At 40.0% G+C, this 13961-nt stretch overlaps 1 protein-coding gene across 1 annotated transcript in view; it reads right to left on the bottom strand.

The window, feature by feature from the left end:
* The window catches only part of ints4 (integrator complex subunit 4), a 54641-nt gene that overhangs the window by 34214 nt on the left and 6466 nt on the right, over window positions 1–13961 (bottom strand). The window contains exons 3-11 of the mRNA XM_061972488.1: window positions 12707–12824; window positions 12535–12641; window positions 12341–12455; window positions 12162–12247; window positions 12013–12063; window positions 8457–8545; window positions 7339–7459; window positions 2565–2636; window positions 2299–2473 (exon numbers count right to left, since the gene is read on the bottom strand). Coding sequence (XP_061828472.1) covers window positions 2299–2473; window positions 2565–2636; window positions 7339–7459; window positions 8457–8545; window positions 12013–12063; window positions 12162–12247; window positions 12341–12455; window positions 12535–12641; window positions 12707–12824 — 934 coding nt within the window. The remainder of the gene's footprint in view (window positions 1–2298; window positions 2474–2564; window positions 2637–7338; window positions 7460–8456; window positions 8546–12012; window positions 12064–12161; window positions 12248–12340; window positions 12456–12534; window positions 12642–12706; window positions 12825–13961) is intronic.

The following is a 13961-nucleotide window of genomic DNA, read 5'->3' as shown; positions in this document are numbered from 1 at the left end:
TAATATCTTCGGCTTTTCACACACACAAGTGAATGCAAGGCATACTTGGTCAACAGCCATACAGGTCACACTGAGGGTGGCCGTATAAACAACTTTAACACTGTTACAAATATGCGCCACACTGTGAACCCACACCAAACAAGAATGACAAACACATTTCAGGAGGACATCCGCACCGTAACACAACATAAACACAACAGAACAAATACCCAGAACCCTTTGCAGCACTAACTCTTCCGGGACGCTACAATATACAACCCCCCCCCGACACCCCAACCCCGCCCACCTCAACCTCCTCATGCTCTCTCAGGGAGAGCATGTCCCAAATTCCAAGCTGCTGTTTTGAGGCATGTTAAAACAAATAATGCACTTTATGACTTCAATAATAAATATGGCAGTGCCATGTTGGCAAATTTTTCCATAACTTGAGTTGATTTATTTTGGTGAACCTTGTTACATTGTTTAATGCATCCAGCGGGGCATCACAATAAAATTAGGCATAATAATGTATTAATTCCACGACTGTATATATCGGTATCGGTTGATATCGGAATCGGTAATTAAGAGTTGGACAATATCGGATATCGTCAAAAAAGCCATTATTGGACATCTCTAGTTAGCATGTTTCCTGGCTAACATGAAAGTGCTAACTTTTTTTTTGCAAATATTACGCTTTTTTGGCTAATTCCGCAGCCATACACCTTAGTCATATAACGTGACACATGTTAACTGTTAGCGTCCTAACGTTAGCATGCTAGCAGGTTAACATCAAAGTGCTAGCATTTTTTTGAAAATGTTACGCTTCTTTTGTCTAATTCCACAGCCATACACCTTACAGTCATACAACTTGGTATTTGAAACATGCTAACGTTATGCATGTTTACGTTGGCATGCTAACATTAAAGTGCTAGCTTTTTTAGCTAATTTTGCAACCGTTTACCCTAGTCATATAATTTGGTATGTGACACTTGTTAACTGCTAGCATGCTAATGTTAGCATGCTAATATTAAAGTGTTAACTTTTTCAGCTAATTGAACTCTATTTTTCTCTAATTCCCCAGCCATACACCTAACATTAGCATGGCAACTTTTCCAGCTAAAATTACACTTTTTTGTCTAATTCCGCAGCCATACACCTCAGAGTCATACAACTTGGAATGTGACACATGTTAACTGTTAGTGAGCTAACGTTAGCATGCTAGCAAACTAACATCAAAGTGCTAACTTTTTTTTTGCAATTTTTACGCTTTTTTGGCTGATTCCGCAGCCATACACCTTAGAGTCATATAACTTGGAATGTGACACATGTTAACTGTTAGCGTCCTAACGTTAGCATGCTAACAGGTTAACATCAAAGTGCTAGCATTTTTTTGAAAATGTTACCCTTCTTTTGCCTAATTCCACAGCCATACACCTTACAGTCATACAACTTGGTATTTGAAACATGCTAACGTTATGCATGTTTACGTTGGCATGCTAACATTAAAGTGCTAGCTTTTTGAGCTAATTTTGCAACCGTTTACCCTAGAGTCATATAATTTGGAATGTGACACTTGTTAACTGCTAGCATGCTAATGTTAGCATGCTAATATTAAAGTGCTAACTTTTTCAGCTAATTGAACTCTATTTTTCTCTAATTCCCCAGCCATACACCTAACATTAGCATGGCAACTTTTCCAGCTAAAATTACACTTTTTTGTCTAATTCCGCAGCCATACACCTCAGAGTCATACAACTTGGAATGTGACACATGTTAACTGTTAGTGAGCTAACATTATCATGCTAGCAGGCTAACATCAAAGTGCTAACTTTTTTGTTGTTGCACTTTTTACCCTTTTTTGGCTGATTCCGCAGCCATACACCTTAGAGTCATATAACTTGGAATGTGACACATGTTAACTGTTAGCGTCCTAACGTTAGCATGCTAGCAGGTTAACATCAAAGTGATAGCATTTTTTTGAAAAAGTTACGCTTCTTTTGTCTAATTCCACAGCCAGACACCTTACAGTCATACAACTTGGTATTTGAAACATGCTAACGTTATGCATGTTTACGTTGGCATGCTAACATTAAAGTGCTAGCTTTTTGAGCTAATTTTGCAACCGTTTACCCTAGAGTCATATAATTTGGTATGTGACACATGTTAGCATGCTAATATTAAAGTGCTAACTTTTTCAGCTAATTGAACTCTATTTTTCTCTAATTCCCCAACCATACACCTTAGAATCATACAACTTGGTATGTGACACAAGCTAACTATTATCCTTCTCGCATAAAACATATGTGGGCCAGGACGTACCGAACATCTCGTCTTCCAGACCGTGAACGAAGGCGCCGCAGGCTCCCGAGGCGATGAGGTTGACAGTGTTGGTGTCCAGCTTCTCCTTGGGGGCGTCGTCAGCCCACTTCCTGCCGGAGGAGAACTCCCCCGAAGCGAAGAGCTCCTTGGCGCGCTCGTGGGCCGTACGCTTCCTCTGCACACAAGCGCATCGTCATCATCATCATCATCATCACCACCAGCAACAGAGAGAAAACATCTCCTTTCTTCCGCCTTCATCCACTCACCCTGAGGTCTGACATCAGCTTCTTATCCAGTGTCTGCTCCAGGAAGTGAGGACTGACCTGCAGCATGGAACCCTGCCAGGCAGCAAACATCTGGTTAGCGCTCACACACATCCACTTTTTAGTCACTGAAAGCATTTTGGGGTCCACTTTGATGGGTTTTTTCCCAAAACCAATACAATATTTATTGCGGGGGTGTCAAACTCATTTTAGCTCAGGGGCTGCATGGAGGAAAATCTGTGCCCACACGGGCCGGACTATTAAAATCATGGCCATCTTGAAAATTCCTAGCACCAACACTGATGGAGTTATGGTGCGTGCAAAACAGCAGCAGGCGGCTGTGGCCTGCGGGCCGCTTCTAATACTAATCAAATACCATCCCGAGGGCCATAGATAATTAATTTGCCCGCGGACCTTGACTTTGACACATAGGATCTATTGTAACCAATAGGTCTCCTCTCATTTTTGGTGACTGTTAAAAGGTCCTGGGGACCCACAAGGGTCTCAGTCATTAAAGAGTTCGAAATAGGGATGTAACTGTATTGTAAATTAGGGCTGCAACAATTAGTCAACAACATACTTGCCAACCTTGAGACCTCCGATTTCGGGAGGAGGGGGGTGGGGCGTGGTCGGGGGTGGGGCGGAGCGTGGTTGGGGGCGTGGTTAAGAGGGGAGGAGTATATTGACAGCTAGAATTCACCAAGTCAAGTATTTCATACATATACAGTATATATATATATATATATATATACATATACAGTATATATATATATATATATATATATATATATCTACATCCTGAAAATATGCAAACAAAACTGTGTTTAGATAATTGATACTTCAAACTTGCATAAATAAATATTAAGGAATATAACATAATTTGGCTTCTGAGAGTTTCCAAATGTAATGAATAAAATGCTAAAGTTGTTGATAAACAAGCAATTATTTTAATGATTAAATATGGTCATTTGAAATGAATTATTATGATCATTTAAAATCAATTATTTCAAATATGTTTATTTTAATGTATAATTCTATGGCTGGATGTAATAAGGAGTCAGGAAAAAATACAAATAAAAATACAATTAATTTTGATGTTTTTAGCAAAATATAGTAAACATGTATTTAGTTGGTTTTTTTGTAAATTAATAAATATATTTATTTTTAGGTAAGATAAACATAATAATACAATTTATCTCTAGTCTGGATGATTTAGTTCTTGTCACCCTGTTGTTCTCCTGTCATGAAAAAAGGCTGTCCTCACTCAGGTCTGCATGGAGCTGGAGGGGGCGTGGCTTCCAGCTCCGGTTGAAAATCGGGAGATTTTCGGGAGAATATTTGTCCCGGGAGGTTTTCGGGAGAGGCGCTGAATTTCGGGAGTCTCCCGGAAAATTCGGGAGGGTTGGCAAGTATGGTCAACAATAAAATTTGGCGCGGACAATTATGTATGTACAGAATCTTACTGTGTAAATAACTCATTCACAACACTTATATCAGTGTGGCTAAAACATGGAAAAAATGTTTTTCATTCTAACATTTAGTGGGTGCGGCTTATATTTCGATGCGCTCTAGAGCCCGAAAAATACGGTAATCAATATTAGAGGAGCATTAAGTTTGTGTTCAATTACAGTAAGTGTAGCTGCTGACAGAAACACATTGTATATATATGTTATATAATTTCATAGTTGGTTAGAGTAAATAAATACAATGTATAAATATAAGTTCATATTTACATTTAATGTGATTAAAAATGTATTTTCTTTGGTAATTGCATGCAAGTATAAGTAAACTTTATTTTTGTTACAAAACTCATGTAAATTGGAGAGGAACATATTTTTTGTTCCGGTTTGGTCACATTGTTGGGGGGACAATTAATATGTGACGGAAAAAGGGAAGCAGCATGAGACAGCAAATGGAAGAGGTTAATGGAGTCTCGGCTTGGAAAGAAACTTTTTCCCTCGGAGTTTGTGAGGCCAATGAGGTATGATTCTTTCTGATATGTATGTGAAATCAATGTGTTTTATGTTATTGGATGTCAGACTAATTGTAAGTTCTGTTTTTCTTATTTATTAGTTCTGACGGCATTATTTTGGCAATGTGTTGGCATCGTTGTGACGAGGAGAAGGCGTGGCTGAAAATAAATGTCTGTTTGAGAAAAACGAACAACTTGAGCCTTGATTAAGACCTCGGAGGGAGTAACAGTAAGTGTGTTTATCCTAAACATTCTAGCAAATTAATGTTACATACAATGGCATTTTTATTTAAGTCTTTTTTATTTTGGACAATACCACAATAAATCGTACCGTGGCTTTAAAACCCTGACAGTATCGTACCGTGAGTTTTAGATATCGTTACATCCCTGGTTATAAACAAGTCGTGTATCAATTTCTTTTTACTTTCTACGGTAAAACATCTATAGGTCAAATTCAGATATATCTGTTGAAATAAAGTTATTTTTTTTGTCAAAGAAAACAGTGTTTTTATTTCAAAAACACAAAATACGCAATATATTCCCACAAAACATTTTTCAAAGTGAAATATTTAATGTGAAGTAATTGGAGCCTTAAATAGGTGAATAATTCATAACAACATTGTTTTTGATTCATCATAACTTTTTGAACAATTACAGTAAAAAAAAAATCAAACTAAAGGTCTCGGGCGGGGGTCAGCGAGCTGCATGCGGCTCTTTAGTGCCGCCCTAGTGGCTCCCTGGATCCTTAACAAAAAAGGATTGAAAATGGAAAAAGATGTGGGCAAAAAATTTTTTTTTTGTTTGAGTATGTTTTTTGTTTGAGGACAAACACGACACAAATCTTCCCAATTGTTAGAACGTCCACTGTTTAATATGTTTGTGTGTATGCTTCACTGATGACAGTATTTGGTAAACATCGTTTTGTCCTACTAATTTCGGCGGTTTCTTGAACTCACCATAGTGTGGACTGTGACACAACAGCTTGTTTACATGTGAAATATTCTACTCCTTTGTCTCATTTTGTCGACCAAAAGTTTTATGCTGTGCGTGAATGCACAAAGGTGTGCTTTGTTGATGTTATTGACTTGAGTGATAATCAGGCATATTAGGTCACTGCATGACTGCAAGCTAATCAATGCTAACATGCTATTTAGGCTATTTAGTACATATTGCATCATTATGCCTCGTTTGTAGGTATATTTGAGCTCATTTAATGTCCTTTACTTTTATCCTCTTTGTATATAATTTAGTTTTGCATGTCTCATGACACGTTTCAGATAGTTGTTTGTGTGCCATGTTGTTCCAGACCACAGCAAACATTACCTAGCTTGCCAAAGATTGTAATATATCTATTAAAAGAAGACAGCCTGCCGTTTCCTTTAACTTGGACACACACATCTATACCTTTGGCCATTAAAAGCCAGTCATTTCCGGGAGTTATCTCACCTTCTGAGTAGCCTCTGATTTACTAATAGTTTTTTATGTTGTAAAAATGTGTAGAATAAATATTACATTTCAACATCTCTGTCAACAAAGATTTGCTTTAGCCTGCAAAACATAGTCATTTTGATAGTAGGCTAATATAACTAATATAGACACTTACGTCATGTGTTGCCTTCATCATAAGACTTATATACGGCTTTTCATTTTTTGCGGCTCCAGACAGATTAGTTTTTTGTATTTTTGGTCCAATATGGCTCTTTCAACGTTTTGGGTTGCCGACCTTTGGTCTAGGGCAGTGTTTTTCAACCACTGTGCCGTGAGATACAGTCTGGTGTGCCGTGGGAGATGATCTAATTTCACCTATTTGGGTTAAAAATATTTTTTGCAAACCAGAAATCCGCAAATAATGTGTTGTTGTTAAGTGTCTGTGCTGTCTGGAGATCGGCAGACTTACCATGTTATACTCTTCCATATCAGTAGGTGGCAGCAGGTAACTAATTGCATCGTAGGTGTCGGAAACGGCGGGAGGCAGCGTGCAGGTAAAAATGGTGTCTAATGCTTAAACCAAAAATAAACAAAAGGTGAGTGCCCATAAGAAAATTAAGGCATTGAAGCTTAGGGAAGGCTATGCAGAACTAAACTAAAATTGAACTGGCTACAAAGTAAACAAAAACAGAATGCTGGACGACAGCAAAGACTTACAGCGTGTGGAGCGTCCACAAAGTACATACGAACATGACATGACAATCATCAATGTCCCCACAAAGAAGGATAGCAACAACTTAAATATTCTTGATTGCTAAAACAAAGCAGATGCAGGGAATAGCGTTCAAGGAAGACATGAAACTGCTACAGGAAAACACCAATAAAACGGGAAAAGCCACCAAAATAGGAGCGCAAGACAATAACTAAAACACTACACACAGGAAAACACCAAAAACCTTAAAATAAGTCACAGTGTGATGTGACAGGTCGTGACAGTACACCTACCGGTACTTTGAGACAAGAGCTATAGTGATGCATGTTTGGTTATGGTTTAAAGTCATATCCAACACTTGCGACAACGACTTTTTACTGTCAATATCGGCTGCTGAGTTTAATTTTTTAATGATTGTGTGCCTCAGAAATTTTTCAATGAAAAAAATGTGCCTTGGCTCAAAAAAGGTTGAAAAACACTGGTCTAGGGGACCCAAAAGTGATGAAAATAAGCCATATTGCAGCATATAGTATTTTGCTTACAACGCTTCAATCTTGGACACCCCTGGTTTAAGTATTCCAATACAGTGTATTGTCAGCACCGATGATACAGACGTTAAAAAATGCCGGGTGTGATCTTATGAGGGTGAAACTCCCCATGCTCACCAGCGTCTTGGCAGCCTGCACCCGCACCATCCAGGAGCCGTCACTGACCATGTGACTGATCTTCCCGAAGGCGTCGTCTACCAGTCGTATCTCCTCGTTGGACGAGGGGATGGGCACAATGCTGATGAGGGACAGTTAGGTTGGGAACCAGCATTAATGGATGGACGGGCCATTCAGGTTTTTATATTCTGTACAGCGGAAACCGCTCATGTCGACGCCCCTTGGACTGGCAGACTGACAGTCCACATAATCAAAACTAAGCACATTTATTTGGAGAACAGTGGTATAAAAAAAAAGTTTATTTTTAAGCTTATTTTGCACTGAACAGAAAGTTACTATGGGCATGTTTTAATGCTGGGTTATGTTAGCAATAATGATGATGTTATACAGCTTACAAAACGTAAAAGAAGTATTGTTGACAATTTTTGAATGCATTTTTAAAGTAATTTAGAGGTAGAATTGATTGTTCCCATTATCTGCATTGCTAGTGTCGGAGGCAGATATTTACATATATCCAAATTTAAGTGTTACTTCTTTTATTTCATAATCATATTACAAAACAGCTAGTGTTTTTCTTCCAATTGTGGTCTTTTGGTTGTCTGCAAAAAACTGTGTGCTTAACCTTGAGTGAGGAATGTAAGAAAGAGAGATAATGGGCATGTGTTTTGGCTAGAGGGACATGACTGCCAGGGTGGGAGGAAGAGAGACTTAAGAGGGGAGAGGGTTTTTCGGGGGGGGGGGGGCAGACCATCTTGGCGGCGCGATTGAATGTTCTATGCTGGACTGGTCTCAATGTATATGCAAAGCTTTGCAAATATATTACAAAATACTATTCTGTCTCTGGTGGTTTTTCTACTCAGCTTTAAGTGTCGTAAAGAGCTTGGGAGCGACTTGTGACTTGAATTCCCTGGGAGGAACAACTGGTCCAAAACGCAACACTAGCCACTAAGAACGAGACGATTTTTACAAGTTAGACTGGAAAAAAAAAAAAACTTTTGTCTTCTTGTCTCTCATAACGATTGCGAACGATAGGCAAAATTCCAAAAAAGTGCAGTTCTCCTTTAAGAGTGTCCTACTGTAACTTCATGCTATTTTTTGTACACACTGATAAGACTCACCTCTCAGGATACAACAAACTCAGCACCCAAACAATCTGAACTGCTGCAGAGCGAACCTGCTCGTAGTCGTCTGCCAGCAACCTGCACGCCTACACACACACAAATCAAATTGTAAGTAATACAAACAAATATCAAAGTATCAAAAGCTGTTTGTCTATTTTATGGAGGAATGTACTTAATCATAGAACTAGCACCCAATGTTATTAACAAAGTATGGATTATGAATCAAGAATAGTTTTGATTGGAGAATCGATTCTGAATGGAATCCTAGCCACCAAGAATCGAATCGAATCGTGTGGTGCCCAAAGAGTCACAGCTCTACGCAAACACAGTAGAATCATTTTTCTTCTTTAATAACTATATCAACATAAAGAGTCGTTTCCGCTTTATTTCTGTCCCGTTTAGTTGGGTTTATTTTAGTGCTGGTTTGTTTGTTTAGAGACTTATATTTTTAGGACCACGCCCAGAAGCGACAAAAATGGGTTCCAACATTAACACGACTGTCATGACAATGTGAAATGTATGGAGACAGCCAAATCCCACGATAAAATAATTCCTTATTCGTGTTTGCATATTGTGGACTACATGTACCAAGTTATATGGCAATCTGAAACATTTGAAACGTTAGCCTGTAGGCATACCTTGGTAAAACGTCTGCTCTTTAGTTTTGGACGTACATTAGTTTGGTGTTTTCAACTACTGTGCCAGATTCAGTCTGGTGTGCCGTGGGAGATGATCTAATTTCACCTATTTGGGTTAAAAATATTTTTTGCAAACCAGTAAATATACTCTACAAATGATGTGTTGTCTAGAGCTCGGCAGAGTAACCGTGTAATACTCTTCCATATCAGTAGGTGGCAGCAGGTAGCTAATTGCTTTGTAGATGTCGGAAACAGCGGGGAAAGCGTGCAGGTAAAAAGGTGTCTAATGCTTAAACCAAAAATAAACAAAAGGTGAGTGCCCCTAAGAAAAGGCATTGAAGCTTAGGGATGGCTTTGCAGAACGAAACTAAAACCTAACTGGCTACAAAGTAAACAAAAACAGAATGCTGGACGACAGCAAAGACTTACTGTAGAGCAAAGACGCGTCCACAATGTACATCCGAATATAACATTACAATCAACAATGACCCCACATAGAAGGCTAAAAACAACTGAAAAATATTCTTGCTTGCTAAAACAAAGTAGATGCGAGGAATTATCGCTCAAAGGAAGACATGAAACTGCTACAGGAAAATACCAAAAAAAGAGAAAAAGACACCAAAATAGATGCTCAAGACAAGAACTAAAACACTACACACAGGAAAACAGCAAAAAACTCACAATAAGGACGTGACAGTACACCTACTTTGAGACAAGAGCTATAGTGATGCATGCTTGGTTATGCTTTAAAGTCATATCCAACAATTGCGACAACAACTTTTTACTGTCAACTGAGTTTTGTTTTTTAATGATTTCTGCTGGTGGTGTGCCTCTGGATTTTTTCAACACAAAAAGTGTGCCTTGTCTCAAAAAAGGTTGAAAAACACTGCATTAGGCTGCCAAGCTCTACTTATTTTCACCAGTATAACCACTGCTAGCATTGGTTGTAGTTTGTTTTAGTGTTTATTTTCTGATAGTACTGACAATAACCATAAAATTGCCGTTTGTTGTGATATTGTACGCAGGCATGACGTACTTCTTCCAGAAAATAGCCTCATTGCTGTGTAAAATGTGTTGGTTAGAGATTTGTTATTGACAAACGCTTGTCTATTCAGCTATTATGGTCCCAGCACCTCATCCCTTAGTAAGTGGCAGTGGAAGTTTGAAGTTCCTTGCAGTAGCCCAGTCGATCCACCTGGATTCGGCTGCGTATTTGGCAACCTCAGTCAGGGAGAGCGGGAGGGGACTACAGAATTTTGACTGTGATTGCAGTACCATTTCCGGCCAGATTCCTACATATGGACTGTCGAGGCTGGAACCCATTATTCATGTTTACGCGGTTTATTAGGGGTGTGGTGTGGGAAAAAATCGATTCGAATTCAAATCGCGATTCTCACGTGTGCGATTCAGAATCGATTCTCATCTAAAAAAAAATTTATTTTTTTTTTTAATTAAAAAAAATTTATTTTTATTTTTTATTTTTATTAATCTATCCAACAAAACAATACACAGCAATACCATAACAATGCAATCCAATTCCAAAACCAAACCCGACCCAGCAACACTAAGAACTGCAATAAACAGAGCAATTGAGAGGAGATACAAACACGACACAGAATAAACCAAAAGTAAAAGTTAAAGTTAAAGTTAAAGTACCAATGATTTGTATTTTTTTTTACATCAAACTTTGCTTTCGTCAAAGAATCCTCCATTTGCAGCAATTACAGCATTGCAGACCTTTGGCATTCTAGCTGTTAATTTTAAATGTGCTCTATAAATAAAGTTGATTTGATTTGTTCAGGTAATCTGGAGAAATTGCACCCCACGCTTCTAGAAGCAGCTCCCACAAGTTGGATTGGTTGGATGGGCACTTCTTGCGTACCATACGGTCAAGCTGCTCCCACAACAGCTCAATGGGGTTCAGATCTGGTGACTGCGCTGGCCACTCCATTACCGATAGAATACCAGCTGCCTGCTTCTTCTCTAAAGTTAAAAAGTTAAAAGTTAAAGTACCAATGATTGTCACACACACACTAGGTGTGGCGAGATTATTCTCTGCATTTGACCCATCACCCTTGATCACCCCCTGGGAGGTGAGGGGAGCAGTGGGCAGCAGCGGTGGCCACGCCCGGGAATCATTTTGGTGATTTAATCCCCAATTCCAACCCTTGATGCTGAGTGCCAAGCAGGGAGGTAATGGGTCCCATTTTTATAGTCTTTGGTATGACTCGGCCGGGATTTGAACTCCCAACCTACCGATCTCAGGACGGACACTCTAACCACTAGGCCACTGAGTAGGTGGTAGTGAAACAAAAATGATTATCATCAACAACAGAATCAGTATTAGTTACAATTTCAACATAGCAGTGATTAAAAATCCCTCATTGACATTATCATTAGACATTTATAAAAAATAAAAGTAAAAAAATAAAAAAATGAACAATAGTGTCACAGTGGCTTACACTTGCATCGCATCTCATAAGCATGACAACACACTTTGTCCAATATTTTCACAAAGATAAAATAAGTCATATTTTTAGTTCATTTAATAGTTAAAACAAATTTACATTATTGCAATCAGTTGATAAAACATTGTCCTTTACAATTATAAAAGCTTTTTTGCAAAAATCTACTACTCTGCTTGCATGTCAGCAGACTGGGGTAGATCCTGCTGAAATCCTATGTATTGAATGAATAGACAATCCTTTTGAATCAGGAAAAAATCGTTTTTGAATCGAGAATCGTGATGAATTGAAAAAAAAAAAATCGATTTTGAATCGAATCGTGACCCCAAGAATAAATTTGCTTCACGATACAAACTATTCCATTTACAAACCCAGTTCAAGAACCAAGGCTTCACTATACTTGTTTTTTTTGCTGATATTGGACTGATATCAATGTCGGTCCTTGGTTACCTGGTCATAAATGATCTGCTGAATTATCATTCCTCTTTCATGCAGCTGCAGCTGAAATGCAGACAAGACACACACACAAGAACATTGATCCCTTGAAGGCATGATAGTGTCGCCAAGGTGTGATGAGTTGGGATGCTACAAGGTCCTACCATAGCCTTGAGAGCTGCCGTGCGCACTCTGGGGTCCTGATCTCCAAAATGGTCACTGATGATACCCTGAACGTCCCTCACTGCTCCTGGAAAAGACAACAGCGTGTAAAGATCACTGGGACGGCCTGATAGCCACAAGCGAGGTTTCAACATAAACGTGTGCGCCTCAGGACACCCACCTGCAGATGTGCCGAGTGCCTCGGCGTCTTTGCCCGGGGGGCCGTCCATCGTGCCGAGACATCCCAGCAGCTGCAGACATTTGTTCCTCACGCCGAAATAAGTATCAGACAGGTGCTGGAGGTTGAGAAGAGGCACGGAAGGTTCAGATGCGTGGGGTGTGTAGTATGAAAGACACAACAGACGTGGCCTTCACCTTGCAAGCCACGTCTACGAGCCTGAGAGCCACCACGGGGCTCTCAGGCAGCTGCACGCCGATGATGAGCAGAGTGTCCAGCAGCTGAGCCAGGACCTGATGAGACTCTACACACAAACGCATATTAAAGAGCGCAAGCTCATTCAGGAACAACAGGCAGAAGCAGCCTCACTCTCATTGGAGACTGTGCTGATGACGTCCTCCACGATGCAGTCGGGACTGAAGCCCACAGTTTTGGACAGCAAACCCAGCAGAGAAGCAATCTTCAGCCTCACCGAGTTATCCGTTTCCTGGGGGAAGACATCCTTCACATCATCCTGCCCTCATCCGCCCTCTAACACAGCGGTGTCAAAACGTACAGCTCGCAGGCTTAATCCGGCCCGCAAGATGGGTTTGCTACGTATAAAAATGAACTGCAAATGTTTCATTGAAAGAAACTGCTGTTATAAATGTGTCCACTGGATGTTGCAATAGCAATTCAAGTGCAACACACGTCAAACGTGACACTGTTTAAAGATGAAGGCTCAGCTGACTTTAAGCGCCCTCCGGATTGGCTGCCGTGACTCCAATCAGCCCAGGTGCAAGCAATCAGCTTCTCCTGTTGTGGCTGGCAGTAGATGGCGGCAGACTGATGCAGTATCGACGCATAATAATCTTTTTTTATGTAAATTATCCACTCAACTGATAAAATAACAAAACGGTAAGATGCAAAGACTTAAGTCGACATGACCATCATCTTCGTAGTAGTTAGAGTTCCCTGCAGCGCTCGCAGTTGGTTGACAGCAAGATGCGCACCCTGAACTCCACTGTAAGAATGTGTGTTTCTACATTTGTTGTTTGTTCTATTTCATTTAAAGGGGAACATTATCACCAGACCTATGTAAGCGTCAATATATACCTTGATGTTGCAGAAAAAAAACCATATATTTTTTTAACCGATTTCCGAACTCTAAATGGGTGAATTTTGGCGAATTAAACGCCTTTCTAATATTCGCTCTCGGAGCGATGACGTCACAACGTGACGTCACATCGGGAAGCAAGCCGCCATTTTCTCAAACGCCGAGTCAAATAAGCTCTGTTATTTTCCGTTTTTTCGACTGTTGTCCGTACCTTGGAGACATCATGCCTCGTTGGTGTGTTGTCGGAGGGTGTAACAACACGAACAGGGACGGATTCAAGTTGCACCAGTGGCCCAAAGATGCGAAAGTGGCAAGAAATTGGACGTTTGTTCCGCACACTTTACCGACGAAAGCTATGCTACGACAGAGATGGCAAGAATGTGTGGATATCCTGCGACACTCAAAGCAGATGCATTTCCAACGATAAAGTCTGCCGCCAGACCCCCATTGAATCTGCCGGAGTGTGTGAGCAATTCAGGGACAAAGGACCTCGGTAGCACGGCAAGCAATGGCGGCAGTTTGTTCCCA

Source organism: Nerophis lumbriciformis, linkage group LG17 (assembly GCF_033978685.3).
Source record: "Nerophis lumbriciformis linkage group LG17, RoL_Nlum_v2.1, whole genome shotgun sequence".
NCBI lineage: Eukaryota > Metazoa > Chordata > Actinopteri > Syngnathiformes > Syngnathidae > Nerophis > Nerophis lumbriciformis.
This window is presented reverse-complemented; position numbering and strand designations above follow the sequence as displayed.